The 16,078-nt window shown below is 37.6% G+C and overlaps 1 protein-coding gene across 1 annotated transcript in view; it reads left to right on the plus strand.

Annotated features, from left to right (window-relative positions):
* Positions 1-2,010: 2,010 nt before the first annotated feature.
* Positions 2,011-16,078, plus strand: part of ATM (ATM serine/threonine kinase) — a 53,802-nt gene continuing 39,734 nt past the window's right edge. Inside the window, 23 exon segments of the mRNA XM_062487580.1 lie at positions 2,011-2,082; positions 2,168-2,280; positions 3,481-3,626; positions 4,045-4,209; positions 4,625-4,790; positions 5,058-5,296; positions 6,059-6,222; positions 6,461-6,630; positions 7,166-7,537; positions 8,078-8,272; positions 8,613-8,708; positions 9,205-9,430; positions 9,565-9,690; positions 10,400-10,525; positions 10,624-10,713; positions 11,667-11,835; positions 12,449-12,648; positions 13,195-13,277; positions 13,368-13,526; positions 13,975-14,050; positions 14,187-14,317; positions 14,663-14,783; positions 15,855-16,031. Of these exon segments, the coding sequence (XP_062343564.1) occupies positions 2,011-2,082; positions 2,168-2,280; positions 3,481-3,626; positions 4,045-4,209; positions 4,625-4,790; positions 5,058-5,296; positions 6,059-6,222; positions 6,461-6,630; positions 7,166-7,537; positions 8,078-8,272; positions 8,613-8,708; positions 9,205-9,430; positions 9,565-9,690; positions 10,400-10,525; positions 10,624-10,713; positions 11,667-11,835; positions 12,449-12,648; positions 13,195-13,277; positions 13,368-13,526; positions 13,975-14,050; positions 14,187-14,317; positions 14,663-14,783; positions 15,855-16,031 (3,582 nt within the window).

A 16,078-nucleotide genomic window follows, 5' to 3' on the forward strand; every position in this document is an offset into this window, starting at 1 on the left:
CGGGCGGGCGCAGCTCGCCGAGCGCAGCCGGCCGCCCCGCCACCCAGGCGAAGGCGCGGAAACTCCGCCAGCCAGCGCCGCGCCCGGCCCCTTCCGCCGGAACCCGCTGCGGCCGCTCATCCGCTTCCAGGTCCGCCCGCGGCCGCTGCTTCCGCACGTGAACCCCGCACCGCGCCGCGCCGCCCCGCCGGGAGCGGGGCTGCGTGCGCCCCGGCAGAGGTGAGGGGCCGGGCCTGGGGCCGGGGCCGAGGCCGGGGCTGGGCGGCCGCGGTCCCGGTCCCGGCTGCTCAGGGACTGCTCGCGGGCTGCGGGCGGTGGCGGCCCGGGGTTACCGGGGAGCGGAGCTGCTGCTCGGCGCTGTGTCCGACTGTGCCGGGGCGCCTGGCAGCGCCTCAGCCAGCTCCCCTCCGCCACTCGTGGTGTTTGGTGCGCCTGCCTTCCCTTGTGTCGTTTGTGTAGCGGGTGAAGGTGGCCGTCATGTGGTACTCGGAAAACTGTGATGGGTAAGGGAAGCGGTACGTGGGTTCATTCTTAGGATTCATTCTTGGGAATTTTTCACTGCTCTGTTATGGCTGTTGAAATAACAATAAGTACAAACGAGAGGGCTGCCTTCTTGAGTGCGCAGGCCTTACGGCAGACGACCCCTGCTGCTACAGCTTAGGATCAAGCACTCCAGAAACCGCTGTGTGTTTGAAAAGTTTGTTTCTGTTTCGTTACCCGCGCAAGCAGCGAGTCTGCTGGGTTGGGTTTTTTTTTCGTTCCAGTGCCCAACCACCAGAGGGACAGAAGTGGTTGGGCATTGGCACAGGCTCCCCAGGGAGGAGCTCACGGCACCAGCCTGCCAGAGCACAAGAGCTGCTTGGACAACGCTTCCAGGCATGTGGTGTGATTCTTGTGCCCTGCACAGGGCCAGGAATTGGACTTAGGGCGTCCTTGTGTGTCCCTTCCAACTCAGGATATTCCGTGGTTCTTGAAGTTAGTAAAGGAACACTTAATTTAAATAAGTGCAGTTGTACAGTACAGCCTTCACACTTGAAATGTTTTCTTATTCATACACATCCATCAGTCACCAGATCTCTGATCCTGCTTAGTCCCAGCCTGATCTTGATTGAAGCCAAAGAAAATAAACACAGTCTAAGACAGTAGATATTTAAGTAGTTATTTACTTATTTAAATGACAGTTTTTATATTCTCATGTAAGCACTCAAGATGCAGTGCTGTGCATCATGAATGCCTGTTCTCCCTTGCTTATTACAGCAGCAGCATATGTTTGGAGTTAGTTCCAGCTTGTGTGATCTTTTAAAAAAAAAAAAGATCTTTTCCAAACAGGTTTCCTCTGAGAGTGTCAAAGTAGAAGCAGGGAAGTTAAATAGAACATCGTGGCTGTGATCTGCAGCATCATAATTTTATGTAATGCAAGGTCTAGTTAATTCCAACCTCTGTCAAAGAAGAAGAAGAAGAAGCATAATTTTAAGTGATCAGAGAAGGAAAAAGTCATTTTTCATATGACTGATATTTAATCATCCTTTGACATGTTGAGTCCCTGGGGATTTGTCAATACATAATGCATCCCTATAAAAATGTACAGTGTGAGAGAGCATTTTCTAAGTGCTGCCTTCTCCTGGCCAGCATCATGTTAAGAGAGCTGCTGAAAGTTAGTTCTGCTTGCCAGAATGTATTTAGCTCTGTCATTCTTACTATAATTGCACTCCCAATTGTGTGCCCAGCTCTACGGAACGCTCACAGAAAGGGAGGAAGTCAGGAGTTATATGAAGGGGTTCTCTGCAGTTATTCTGTGACTGGTGTCTGTGGGAACAGATCACATTCTTGACATGAAACTGCTTCAGTTTTGCAACCGATAAGACTGACCCAGCCACAAATAAGCTTCAGTGAAACATTTCAGCATGCTGTAACCCCCTTTTTTTTTTAACTTGGGGGTGTGTTCAGTAATTACTGTTTTAGCCATTTCTTCTGTGTGCAGATATAAATGACTCTTCTATATGCTGAACCATGAATTTTGCATTACACGATCTGCTTGATTGTTGTCGTCGCCTTGAAAATGAGAAAGCTGTGGAGCGAAGGGTAAGAAGTTTTCTATTGGGTGGTTTACTTCAAATAGCAATGAAGGTAATCGTAAAATACTGTTCTTCTTGTAATATGTTTTTAGAAGGAAATTGAAAATTTCAAGCGACTTCTCCGTGATTCTGAAGTAGTTCTCCAGCTGGACCGGAATTCTGATTCTAAACAAGGAAAGCAACTCAACTGGGATGCCATATTTAGGTAGTTTCTTGGTTTTGTTTGTGAATGGTCACAATTTTTTTTAAAGAGGACATAATTCTTTTGTTTGTTAGACCTATTTTAATGCTTGTATTTCTGTATATTGATTTAGACTTCTTGTCAGCTTATAAACAAGTAATTACTTACCTTAGTCTCCAAAGGAAGTAAGTTTAAAATGGCCAAAAGTGCCGCACTTATCACTTACAGAAAACTGGTAGGAAAATCATCGTTAATTGGGTAGATGCTTTTCCTTCCAAAAATAGTAGTTACTTTCTTTTATGGAAAACTATTCTTCACTCTGATTTTCAGTGTATAGCTTATGTGGATCACAGGTAGCTTTGTTAAAGTTTCTTGTGTTGCTGAATTCCTCAAGACACAGTAGAAGGATGGTGGCATGTTTGGAGAGGCTGATCTTTGGTACAATCTGCTTCAGGTGTACTTCAAGATTGGACTAAGCATGAGTGTGATAAGTTCTTACAGCAGCTTCAAACTGTTAAATTTCATGGTCAAAGTCCATGTGAATTACTACTTTTCATTGAATGGTGTCCTGTCAGCTTTCCATTATGTTTTTTAATTGGACAGCATTGTAATAGTTTTTGTTTCAGAGGTGTACCAAAAGTTTCATAAAAAGTACTTGATAAATTTTATATGTTGCTTTAGAGACAGTTGCTGTGTATATTAGAAATACACAAGAGGAATACAAAAATAGAGTCTCTAAACTGAATTGAAATAGTAGGCCAGAAAGTATCAATTACAGTGACAAATATGATGACAAGTTTAATTTATAAATAGATCTAAAATATAATCAATATATTAACTTTGAATGATAAAGAAATAGGATTTGAAGGCTTTCCCAATAAAAACAATGATAAGTACTGCTTATTATTTTGTTTTATAATGTTGCAGCAGAAATGAAAAGACTTAGCAATGCTTTTTATCCTAATTATAAGTTCTATGTTTAGCATTGTGCAAAGTTTAAAGAAAAATTTGGTTCCTACTCCAAGTTATCTTTAAAATTTGCGTGTCCTTTTATAGACTGTTTTCATCATGCTTGGACTGTAGTATATTTCAGTTGGTTTTAGTCTTTGATAACTAGAATCGTGAGAAGAGCAGGAGCTGCTATTTTAGGCTAAAACAACATTTTCCTTTTGTACTTCAGTTATAAATGAGCAGATCCTTGGTTAATCTCTTTTATTTTTGAAGTGTCTTGCAGAAATACTTCCAGAAAGAACTTAAAAACCTGCAGCAGACAAAACCAAATGCATCGGCTTCAACCCAAACTACCAGACAGAAAAAGATACAAGAATTTGGAAGCTTGGTTAAATATTTCATCAGATGTGCTAATAAACGTCAGTAATACACATTGTCATATAGAGATACTGGTTTGGTTTGGTACTTTGCTGTCAACTTTGAATTTTTACTTAGAATTTAAGTTACCACTGTAGAGTTCATCTTATTTTCTTCCAGATATTTACTATTTGAATATCTTAATGTGAATCAGTCATTTGTGCTCCTTTTCTGCCCCTTTTGATCTTCACAGTGCCTTTTTCTAATTAATCTGTGTGTCTGTAAGTGATATATCCTCCCATTGGTAATTTATATTTTAGAAACAGTTTAAAAAAATGTTTCCTAATATAACCGTTTAAGAACTGTAGGTTTTGTTGTTTTGTTTTTTTTAAATTAAGTAACATTTACAAGCAATTAATTGCAGATTTATTTGGTAGAATTTGGGTTAATTAAATAGTCTCATGTTGTTTCTTCATGCAGGAGGACCCAGGCTGAAATGTCAGGAACTTCTGATTTATGTCATGGAAGTTATAAGAGATCCAACAAGTTGTTCGGCTTATGGTTCTGACTGTAGTAGTATACTCCTAAAGGATATCCTCTCAGTAAGGAAATACTGGTGTGAGATATCCCAGCAGCAGTGGTCAGGTAACATTTTTGAGCCTTCTTAGAAATGCCTTTTGCTTTTATAGAGGAATGTTTTAGATGTGTTTTGTTTGATGCCCTGCTGTGTGAGGTAGTACACAAATAAATCAGAGAAAGTCAGACTTTGATCCATTAAGTGAAACAAGTTGCTTTTATTAAAGGAAGGGTATATAATCTTTGTAAAGGTTATTATAACCTTTTCTAGTGATTCCACCCTAATGCTTGTTTATAACTCTTGGGGCACACTATAGAAGACAATTTTTTTATTTATAAAATCAGGGATCTGTTGCTATTGATAGGAAGAACATGGATTCCAGCTGTTGGCGACAGAGCAATATTTTGTGTCAAGATTTTTTAATGTAATCCTCTGTAATGTATATGTTTATACTTACCTCTGTTTTTTTAAATACATTTGCAGAGTTGCTGACCCTGTATGGCCATTTATACCTCAGACCTTCTGGGAACATTAATAGAGTCTTAGTGGCTAGGATAATTCACACACTTACAAGAGGGTTCTGCTTCCAAACTGATGGGTTGTGTTCTGACATGCTTGTCTTCTTTACAAAAGCAATGCAGTCTGCAAGGTATGTTGCAAGTGCTCCTTTTGTATGCTAGAAAATAATTTATTTTAAGTATTTGGGATTAGACTTGAGTATTAACAGGTAATAATTCTTCAGATATGTTTTCTTCTGTCTTCAAATGTCAGTTAAGGAACACCTCTAAAATACTAATAACTTCTGCATTTGTTTGGTGAATACTTGTTACTTGCTAGTGTTTACATTTAAACGATGCTTACGAAAATAAATAAGATTATTTATTTTGGAAGACTGAGTGTTAGGTTTGTGTTACAGGCAGGAGAAGAATATCGCAGGCCTGGATCATATTGTTGGAGCAATGAATATCTTCTGCAACAAGTTTGCTGACAACTGTCGCATACAGATTTGCAAAGTAGGGGAAGAAATTCTGCCTACAGTGCTTTACATTTGGACTCAGTATAGACCAAAGGATTCCCTGAAAGAATCGATAATCGAGTTATTTCATCTCCAAGTTCATATTCATCATCCAAAGGGTGCAAAAACTCAGGGAAGAGGTACAATAAAAAGCTTATTTTTTTTTTATTTCTGCATGTGATTGTTTAAGTTACTGTGCCAACTCTGAATTTTGATATTGAATTTTGATTTTGAGCCTTGGAAACATTAATGGTAGTGATTGTTTGTCAATAGTTTTATGCTGTGGGTTAATATTGAGTGAAAGTAAAAAGGAGTTTTCAAATTGTATCCTCTATGAGCATATTGACTGTTAAGTCCTTTAAGGTTGGGACATCTTTTAATCAAAAGGCAGTTTCAATTGCTAAATGAAAATACAAAGTCTCTGAGGAAAGGAAATAATAATTTAGATTGGGTTTAGATTGCCACATGTATTGCCAGGTCTGTTTAAACCCAGAAATCACTACTGTCAGTTAAGTCTGACAGTGTAAAACTGCTCAGAGAATATACCTCAGTAGTTATGTTTGTTTGTCATGGCCTATTTTAGTCCTAGCATAATTTTTCTTTATACTTGGTACAAATCTATCCATTGCCTTTTACTGTATTCTTTCCAGTTAGATGAATTGTTTTGTAGAAACTTAATTCCTACCCTAATTCCTTCTATATGCTGATTAAGTTCTCTCTTAACTTTCCCCCTTTTGTACTTCAGTCATTCTCCATTATATAATTTACTTTTCAGGCCTGCACTTGTAGAACTTTGTGTGCTTTACTCAGATTTGGGCTGTGTTTTGCATTGTCTTGGTAGGTTTACATACTGTATCAAGTGGATGATACATGTTATCTTTTAATTGTTTTTGCATGTACAGGTGCCTATGACTTAACAAAATGGCAAAGCATCTTACATAACCTGTATGATCTACTGGTAAATGAAATAAATCTCATCAGTAGCAGAGGGAAGTATTCTTCAGGCTCGCGCAATATTGCTGTAAAGGAAAATTTAATTGAGTTAATGGCTGATATTTGTCATCAGGTAACATTTTTATTTGACTATAAGATAGACTGTATAATTACTGAGCTGTATGCTTTGCTGAGGTATTCATACCTTTTGTCTGTGTTCTGTTGTGTTTTGTTAATTCTGTACTGTTTAGAAACATACTATAATTCACTAGTGTTTCTTGTTAGGCTATAAGCATTTCAGCCTTCTTGTAAATACTGCTACCTTTTTTTTTTTTTTAATTCACATGGCTTTTAATTCCTCTTTTTGAAAGGTTTTTACAGAGGGTACCAAAGTCCTTGAAATTACCCAGTCTTATGGTGTTTCACAAAGAGAGTCCAGAGAGGACACAGCACCAAACAAGCGCAGGAGGATTGAGCTGAGCTGGGGGGTCGTTCGAGACAACCTGCAAAGATCCCAGAAGGATTTTGATGTCATACCTTGGTAATAACATCTTTGCATGAAAGAAGTATCGCTCCAGACATCTTTTAACATTCTCCTGAATATGTTGTGCCTTTAAGTTGAGTGTCTGGGCATACTGTAATTATGTATCTAAGCAGTGAACTTATGTTGTCAGAGCATTTGGAAAGTTGCTTTAAGTACAGTAAATATTAGGAGTTTGGCCATTTTGGACTAGTTCACACAGTTTTCTGTAATACCTGTCCTGAAAACTGTTCCAAGGCCTGACTTCTTACCTTGGACCTTGATTGAGGGGTATTTTGTTTGCCACAAGGGACCTCTGAATTGTAAGATATTTTTAGTGATAGTGAGGGGAGATGAGCAGTCTTTACAAGTGAAAATGGTAGAAATACTGCATCTTTAACTTTTCATAGTAAACAAATCAGCTCAGTCCTGGAAAGTATAAATGAGAAATGGCAATTGAAGAAGGCTTTGTTTGTTTGTTTGTTTGTTCATTTACTTCTGAAAATGGAAATTTCTGTATGTTTGCGATTAATTCCTTCACTTTGTGTTTTTCAAGGTTGCAGATTACAAGTCAGCTAATATCCAAGTATCCCATGAGTCTTCCTAACAGTGAGCTGCCTGCCTTACTCAATGTCCTTCACCAGTTACTGCCTCAGCAGCGCCGAGGAGAAAGGACCCCATACGTACTAAAGTGTCTCTCAGAGGTAGCTTTGTGTCAAAGCCAGAAAACTGATTTGAAAAGCACCCACAAATTGGAGCTCCAGAGAACCTGGGCAAAGATCTGGACTCTTACCATTCGCAGCATAAGCCTTCAGCAAATTGAAGTGGAGAGCTTTGGGCTGCTTGGAGCTATGATTCAAGGGAACCTTGTTGTAACAGATAAAGAACTCTGGAAGATATTTTTGGGACCTGCATGCAAACCTTCAAGGTAAAATAGAATCAAGGATAGTGTCTTGTGTCTGATTCACACTCCTCTTTATGGTGCAACCAAAACCACTGTGTTACTCAACATTGTTGTCGTGACTGTATTTCTATTTAAGAACTGCACATGTTTGTGTTCTAAGGATTTGAAATGATCATAGATACATAATAAGACTGAAAGAAGAGGCAGAAGAGACATGCCTCTTCACATTTAGAACATACTAAAATTTAAAATGGACTAAAAATTTAAAGATCTGACCGACAGATGAATGTTGAATTTTTGAAGTTATGAGTATGTTTTCTTCTGAAATTTTATTCTGAAATAAATACTCTGACACAGTCTTTAAGATAGTTAGGAAATGTCTGTAATCAAGAAAAATGAAAATGCAAAGATTTCCATTAAGGAGTTGACCAGTATGCATGCTTGTTAACTTGCTTATGTATTTGATGCTTCCCATGCCTGCAGAAATACTGACTTTACTTTAGAGTACTGATCAGCAAATACCATATGGTTTCTCACAAATCCCCTGTTCCATTTTTGTTGCAGTTCTGCTGTATGTTGTTTATCATTAGTGATGTCTGCCTATTCAGTGCCAGAAAATGTGGACATAGGAATGGAAGAGAATAGTTCTGAAAGAATTCTGGGTTCTGTGTTAAGGGAGGCAATAATGAAGTGGCTCCTGTCCAGCTGTTTGGAGGAAGAAATAGAAGAATGTGCAGAGTTGCCTCCTGTGCTCCGCAGGTAAAGTTTTTGTGACATAACTTTACATGTAAGTTCACCCTGTAACACAAAACATGGTGCAGGGAAAAATGCATTATATTAATGCAGAATTCTGTTATATTAAAGCTCAAGCAGAGTCTGTAGGGGTTTTGAGCTTCCTGTAGAATGCCATTCTGGGGATGTAATTTGGTTATCTGTCTGTATCATAGCAGATATGCGACCTCTGCGTTAGAAATCTTCAGTGAAAACTTAAATCTCTTTTAAGATACACTGTTAATCTGGTTAGTATTTGTGCGTGCTGCAGGAATCCCAAAAGCTTGTCTGACTGCAAGAAAATATGAACACATTTTCTTTTTTACAGTGATTTTCCTCATCTTGTATTACAAAAAATTCTTGTGAGCCTTACGATGAAGAACTGCAGAGTCTCCATGGTCTTTTTCCAAAATGATGCTAAATGGTATGTTTTTAAATTAATCATTATAGGTACTTAAGCTAGGAATGGTGCTGCATCTTTAACCAATGCTTTGGACTATATCCAGTTTCCTCTTAATAAGACTGGAATGTGTGTAACTTGATCTGATGCAAGATAAGACTTCCCTACTAGAAGTTAAAAATGCTAGTTTCAAGGGCTTTGTGGATTTCTGCTTCAGCTGTTCCAAGTAGGCTGAGATCAGGGACCCTAACACAAAGCAGATGCAGCTCCATAACTGCAGGAGGAGGTATGATCTGTGTGCAGGCTTCATGTTTCCTTACGGGTCAGTTAGAGCTAGAATGGTGCTGTCCATTCCACAGTAAAGTCATGTCAGAAAGTAAAGGTCAAGCAGGGTTTGGAAGCACAAAAAGATAAAATATTTTATTTTGCTTTTGTATATTTCCTGTATTTAAATAATAGTATTTAAGACTTGTAAGTTTTATACTTGCTGCTACAGTAAAAATTGTGTCTCTTCTTCAAGTGAGCAACATGTGCAAGGGAAAGAAGAAAACAATTTTTCTGATGTTGAAGAGCTGTACCTGCAGACAACATTTGATGAAATGGATATTTTCACTAACTTTGCAGCAAATGTTGCAGATAAAAATGTGACTGGTTCAAGACTTGCCATCAACCAAAATCTTAGGGAAACACTGGAGAACTGCCTTTTAGCAATGTCAGAAAAGCTTTTAAGCAGTTGTGGTCCTACGGTAAGTTAGAAACTGCTGTTACATCCTTACATTTGTGCTCCCGTACAATCTACTTCCAAGGCAAAGCCTATGGATTCTGTATTTTGTGGTGATGAACTGCTGGTATTTACACTGTGCATTTGATTTAGTCTAAGGTTGTTACTGCTGAGCACCTTGTCCGATGTGTCAGTCTCTTGGTTGGTGTTCTGGGTTGCTATTGCTACACTGGTATTTTTAAAGAGGAGGATGCCTGTAAGTCAGCATTGTTCCAGAATGCTAAGGTAAGCAGTAATGCATGTGGAGCCTTTTAAAAATTAAATAAAGCATTTGAGTATAAATTAATTCATAAAAGTCTGTTCGTACTGACACATTTTCAGAGCACAGGTATCTCCTCAGAAAAAGGCAGCTTAGAGAGGTTTAAATATATTACTGCTGCTGAAAGAGAGGAGTCACTCAAATTCTGTCAGTGCACCAATGCATGAGTTTTGCACTGGAGAATACTGAAAATATTGATGCATTTCCGAGTCACACCTTTCAAAAAAACGAAAGTCGTGGACACATAGACAAAGGACTAATTAGAGGATAACAAGTCCTTTCATTTATAGGTCTTTTATTCAAGATAATTTGATGGTTCAAACCAGTATGAAGACAGCTATTCCTGCTGTTTTTATTTTTAGTCCTATCTGAGGTGGTTTCTTGCTTAAATACAGAAACCCAAAACTTACACTTTATGGAGATATGCTGTATTTTTCTTTTGTGATGGAAAGATTAGTGTTTCAAACACGTCTGAGCTATGGTTTTGTCATTTCTTGAGCAAAATGAGCACAACAAAAATCACAGAAAAAAATTAGGATTCATTGATGCACACTATGAATATCAAAGCTGTATGAATGAGAACAGTTTCCTTTTGTCTTTATGTGTGCACTGTGTAGGTGCCAAAGTATATGGGCATTTCACAGAGCTTTTCTAACCATGTTGTATTTTTACTAGTCTCTCATTCATTATGCCGGCGAAAGCATTTCCCAGTCTAGAAACAAACTAAATGAAGATGCCCAGATCCACACACTGAGGACTTTGATAATGCAGTATACAAAATGTTTATGCAGTTGTACCAAGGTAAAGTTTATAAAGGACTTTAAATTTCTTTCTTCGTTACAGAGATCAGGAAATTGAGTAGCATACCTTTAATTCCTGTGCATCTTGCTTCCTTACAGAGCAGTGCTAATAAGATGCTGTCTAATATATTCCTGCGTTTGTTAACATCAAAATTTATGAACGATCTGATAGATATTTGCAAGAATCTGGTAAGTATATTCTGTCTGTTTCTGAATGCAGTGCTCTTCTGTGAGAGGATTGTTTTTACAGCACAGTGAGCTGGATGCAACCCGAACAAGATACATATTACTGAAAAAAAATCAATTGAAATACATTGAGTTTTGTAGAGAATTCCTATCCAGAAACATTTCTGTTTAGCATTTGAGTACAGGTTCAGGGTAAAAAGAAGATAATTTGATAACATTTGATGACATTTGATCAAGGTTAGCATTCTGGCTCACATTAAAAAAATTATGCTGTTTTTTATGTTTTTAATACTTTCTTACAGTAGAAGTATATACAAAATAATTCTATACCACATGACAGTTAACATTAATGCACTTGTAAAGCAGCATCAGTTTTTTTGTGTTTATTATGTGGGAATTAAATTTAACTGTAAATTGATTCTTTCCCACTGGGAAAAGTGGAAGTGTGGCACATCACTGTATTTAGCACAATTCTTAAAACTTGTCTTTGGCACATGGTGGTGTCCAGGCAGACAAATTCCTGCTTTTTAGATGAGGAAGACCTGGGGGTTTTTCCTTGTGTTAACTTGCCATCTTGTAGGGAAAGTAGTAATAAGTTTGCCCTCAGAAAGTCACATGTCTCCTTTTCATTTCTCTGTAGTTAGGAAGTATGGTGAGAAATTGGTGAGTCTTACAGAGAGAACTGTTTTTAGAAGCTAACACTCTACATGGCCGGATCTAAAACACAGAAATAAGTATTTGTCTGAAGAAGCTTCTATCCTGAAGAGAATAGTTCAGACCATGTATAGAAAACAGGTTTATCACAAAGGATGAAATTCATCAATTCTGTGTCACTCTTAACTGTCTTCACTTGTTCTAGTTCACTGGAAAACTGCAGTGTCTCTCCTTCTGCTATGTCTGTGGTGTTTCTTCTGTCCCTAAAAGCAAACTTTAAAAGGATATGGTGTTTTTGTCAGATGACAGTTACTGGAAAGCCAAGTGTTCCAGGAAAAGTGGATCTCAGGAGTGATCCTGAGGAGAGTATAATGGAAGTAGATAACCTGGCATCTGATGATTTGTTTGATGATCATTCAGTGACTGACATCAGTGATACAAATGAATCTGGTGACATGCAAACTGTGGCAGGTAAGTCTTCGCTACCTCCAAAACTACTTCCAAAAGCTTGTTCTTGCAAGTATGTCTTTGCTTGAAAGATACTGGGGTACAAAACTGTGCTACTTTATTAGTAGTTGAAGCAGGTAATGGTTGAACCCCACATACTTTCTAAGCATTAATAATTTTCATCAGTGTTTTAAAAATGGTAATGAAATGTTCGAGCTCATTTAAAAAGGAGTAGTTTATTTTTAATTTTATAATTCAAATACTGCAAGAAATGACACTCAACTTTTCCAAAGCCAGAAAATTTGGCAAAGAAAAGAATAGAAAATGTGTTTGTAGAGTACTTGTCTCTCATTAGATTGTGCTTAATTCTCTTTAAAATAGTCCTATTTAAATTTTCTCCTCTTGATTAATAGTTCTTGACAATATGTGTGGACCTTCAGAGGGATAGGAGCATGAATCTATCTGTTCATTCCTGTTAAGAGTTACAAGTATTGTTGTTACCTTTTGTTTTAAATTCTTACTTAAAATGCCCTAACTGCTCAATAACAAATGAACATGAACGTTGCTTGTACTCTATCTTTTTTGAGAACTTATATTAGTTTTGGAAGCATTTCTTTCATGAAAATCTTGTTTCCAGGTGCTTTGAGTCCATTAGCTGAAGAACAGTTGACAAAGCAGGATTTACTTCTCCTTGAAATTGTGAGGTTCTTATGTATTAGTGTAACTACAGTCCAAGTTCAGACACTGAGCTTCCGAGCCTCTGATATTCGGAGGAGGCTGTTAATGCTGACTGAAGGCAGTGTCTTTGACAGCACTAAGCCCCTGCATCTGCACATGGTGAGTATGAGGGGCTTTTTGCAGCAGACCCACTTCTGTAAATGTACTGTTATCAAATTTGCATAGTCTCCTCAATTATACATTGTCTTTCGTCTGTCATCGGTCCCCTGGGAAGACTTAAAATGGCTACATTTGGTGTTTTTGAAGTGTGTTGTAATGAGGAAAACAGGAGCTCAAATTTGTAAGCCAGAAAATGAAGAGTTGAGAAAAATACATATCTTGCCTTTATAATTATTTATTAGTTAAAGAACTAAAAATACTCTCTGTAGTAAAATAATATCTGTGGCTTAGTTTACCAAGGGAATATTTTTTACAGCAAGTTCTAAAAGTTTGATGATCTGTATTACTGTGTGACAGTGTTTGCATGAAAAGATGACCACTCTAACACACAGTAGCTGCTGACAGGTGTCTTCCTGCATGGTTTTGTGTAAGACTTAAGAAAAAAACTTCCTAATTTTTCTTTTTGTCTAATTATTTTCCTGAGTACTGTTTTCCATTTTGGTTTTGTTTGGGTTCTTTCTTCCATTTGTTTTTTTTATTCCACAGTACTTGATCCTGTTGAAGGAGCTCCCTGCTGAAGGACACCTCTTGCCTGCAGTTGATGTTGATATGCTTCTTAAGCCTCTTTCGTAAGAAACAAACTATTCCACATGTTTTGCACCCATTTCAGGGGATTTGGTGACTTTTTCAGGAAATTTTTTCTTTTTTTTCCTTCACAGTAATGTGTGTTCTTTGTATCGTCGAGATCAAGAAGTTTGTAAAGTAATCCTAAATAATTTGCTCCCTGTAGCAGTAGGGCTGGCCCAGTTCGATGAACATGCTGATGAAGAGGCAGGGAATGCCAAAGGACAGTTCTTGACAGTTGTTGAAGCCTTCTGGTATGTTATTTTATGCAGGAGTCTGTTGGGCATGACATTTTTTATTTTTAGTTCTTATCTTTGCTGTCAGTAAGAAGACTGTAGTGCTGTTGTGTGTCTTGCTGTTTGTGTGCACTGTGGAATCTTCATGCATTTAACTTTCCAGATTTTCTGTCATACTGTATTTGTAGCAAAAAATTAATCCTTAAAGTAGTACTAGAATAATAAACAGTACACTTTTGTGTATAAACAAAGACTGTATGCTGAAGTGCATCAGTAATTATAACAAGTGATAAGTTCAGCAACCCCAAAAGAATATTGTTTGCTATTACCAATAAAAATGTCAAATCCTCCCAAACATGCCCATGGAGGACCAAGGAGCCAACTGTGAACAGCAGAAACTAACTTGCTAGACTGTTTCTCAAAATTGTGGGCAACTTTTTTGTTAATTGAGTATTCCTTGTTTTAGGCATTTATCTCAAGGAGGGAAATGCACAGCATCAGTAAGAGTGGCCCTTTTAAATTGCATGAAAGCCCTACTTGAGGTAATCCCAGATTTTCTGACATTCATTAGCATACTAAATATTTACTTACTATGTACTTAAAATAGGTTCTAAAGATCTTTTTCATATTGCAGTGAATCTCCCATACATTTTAAATCATAATATTAATTTTCTTCAGGTTGATCCTCATTGCAAGTGGGCAATCCTCAATGTGAAAAATGAAGATCTACCTGTGAGTGATGCTTTCCCACGTTTTCTTGCAGACAGTCACCATCAAGTTCGCATTCTCGCTGCAAAGTCAATTAACAGGTGATAATGTAGATATTTTTTCTGTCTGTAAGAATAATGCTTAATGTCACTTCTGCTACTGCATAGATACTCTTTTCCATACTTCTGGAACTGCAGTCTTGATAGAATATAAAAGCCTACCAAATTTTGTTGAAGTGTTCAAACTTTGTCTGCGTTTCAGTTATTCTGTGATGTGAGAGAACAGTATAGAGTGAGAAACCGCTCTATAAGAAAATAAAGAAAAATCTATATAAGGCAATTAAGACAAAAATAATTAAACTCAGAAAATCAGAATCTTTTTTATATGGACCATATATAATAATTCTGTAATGTTATGCTGATAATTATTATTCCTTTTTTTTGAAGTCTGTTTCAAGATGTGAAACAGAGAGATTATTCTGGAATGTCAAGACCTCTTCCCCTGAAGCTCCAGCAAAAGGCTTTTGAGAATGCATACCTCAGAGTTCAGGAAGGAATGAGCAACCTGGTACTAAGATCTAGTTATTAGTTTTGATTTTTTGCATAAAATTACCTTGAACATGATCATGTTTGGTTTTCTGAAAACATTTCTTCTGGACTTCTGGTAATCTGAACTGGTGAAAGAAAGTGGTAATCAGGAAATTCCTTTCATATTGAGTCACTCACAGTTTTGCCCACATTAGAAGTTTGTAAATTTGTAAACTGTTGTGTTTGAGACTGCTCTTCTGTATCATACTATTAGTTGTTGCAGGTTCAGTGCTGTAACACGTAAGAATCTTAGAAAAATGAAGCTGTAGTAATCTAGAAAATACATATATAATGAGGGGCAGTGTAATTTGAATGATGTGTTTACATAGTATAAGACCAGATTTTTAAATATTGGAAAGATCATGTTTCCAGTGGCATTAGAGCAGTGGTTTTCACAAAACTGAACTGTTTAGGAATTTGAACTGTTCAGAAGAAGCTTGAAATGAAGGAAAAGTTAGACTTCAATGCAGTGACTGGAAGTACAACTATGTGGTATAGTACTGTGGAATTACTTCAGTTTTTCTTTTAGTCTCTTTCACTCTTCCTCCTTCCTTGCTACCATGCTAAGTCATCTACTTATCTACATTTTCCCTTATTTTCTGTCATGCTGTTACCTACTTGCATGTTATCTCTTTTCCCTTTGTCTGCTGTGTTGTAGCCTGGCCTTGCTGCTGAGGCTTCATCTCTGCCATCTTTTTCATCCCTCTGAACTGTCACCTCCAGCTCCTTGTCCTGTTTCTGTGTTGCTTTGAGTACTTGTTCTCAGCTTGGTGGTGTCTGTTAGCTTCTCTCCTTCCATTGCAGTTTCTTGTAACTTATTTAAACTCACTATGTGTTGGCACAATGCCTTAGAGTAGGGGGAGAACTGCATTTAAATGGCAAGGCAGTTCTTCCCTATACGCATCAAGGAGTAAAAAAAGGGGACTTGACTTGTTCAGAATTATTTATGTCAGTGCCCTTAATTTTAAATTATTTATGCTCATTTATTAACTAGGAAATTGCTTTAACAGAATATATATTTGCTCAAGGTCTTAATCATTTTTTCTTAAAGGTCAGGGGTGATGCAAGTCCTGAAGCTCTTTTGGACAAACAGAGTAATGGAAAAGCAGTTCTGCTGATGCTTATAACCATGGTTCTGTGCTGCAGCCCAGTGTGTGAAAAGCAAGCTCTGTTTGCTATTTGCCAGTCTGTGAAAGAGAATGGATTGGAGCCCCACCTAGTGAAAAAGGCAAGTCTGGCATTTAATTTGATGTTCAGGTTATAAATTAAATTTAA

This window comes from Cinclus cinclus, chromosome 2 (assembly GCF_963662255.1).
Source record: "Cinclus cinclus chromosome 2, bCinCin1.1, whole genome shotgun sequence".
In the NCBI taxonomy this organism is placed as follows: domain Eukaryota; kingdom Metazoa; phylum Chordata; class Aves; order Passeriformes; family Cinclidae; genus Cinclus; species Cinclus cinclus.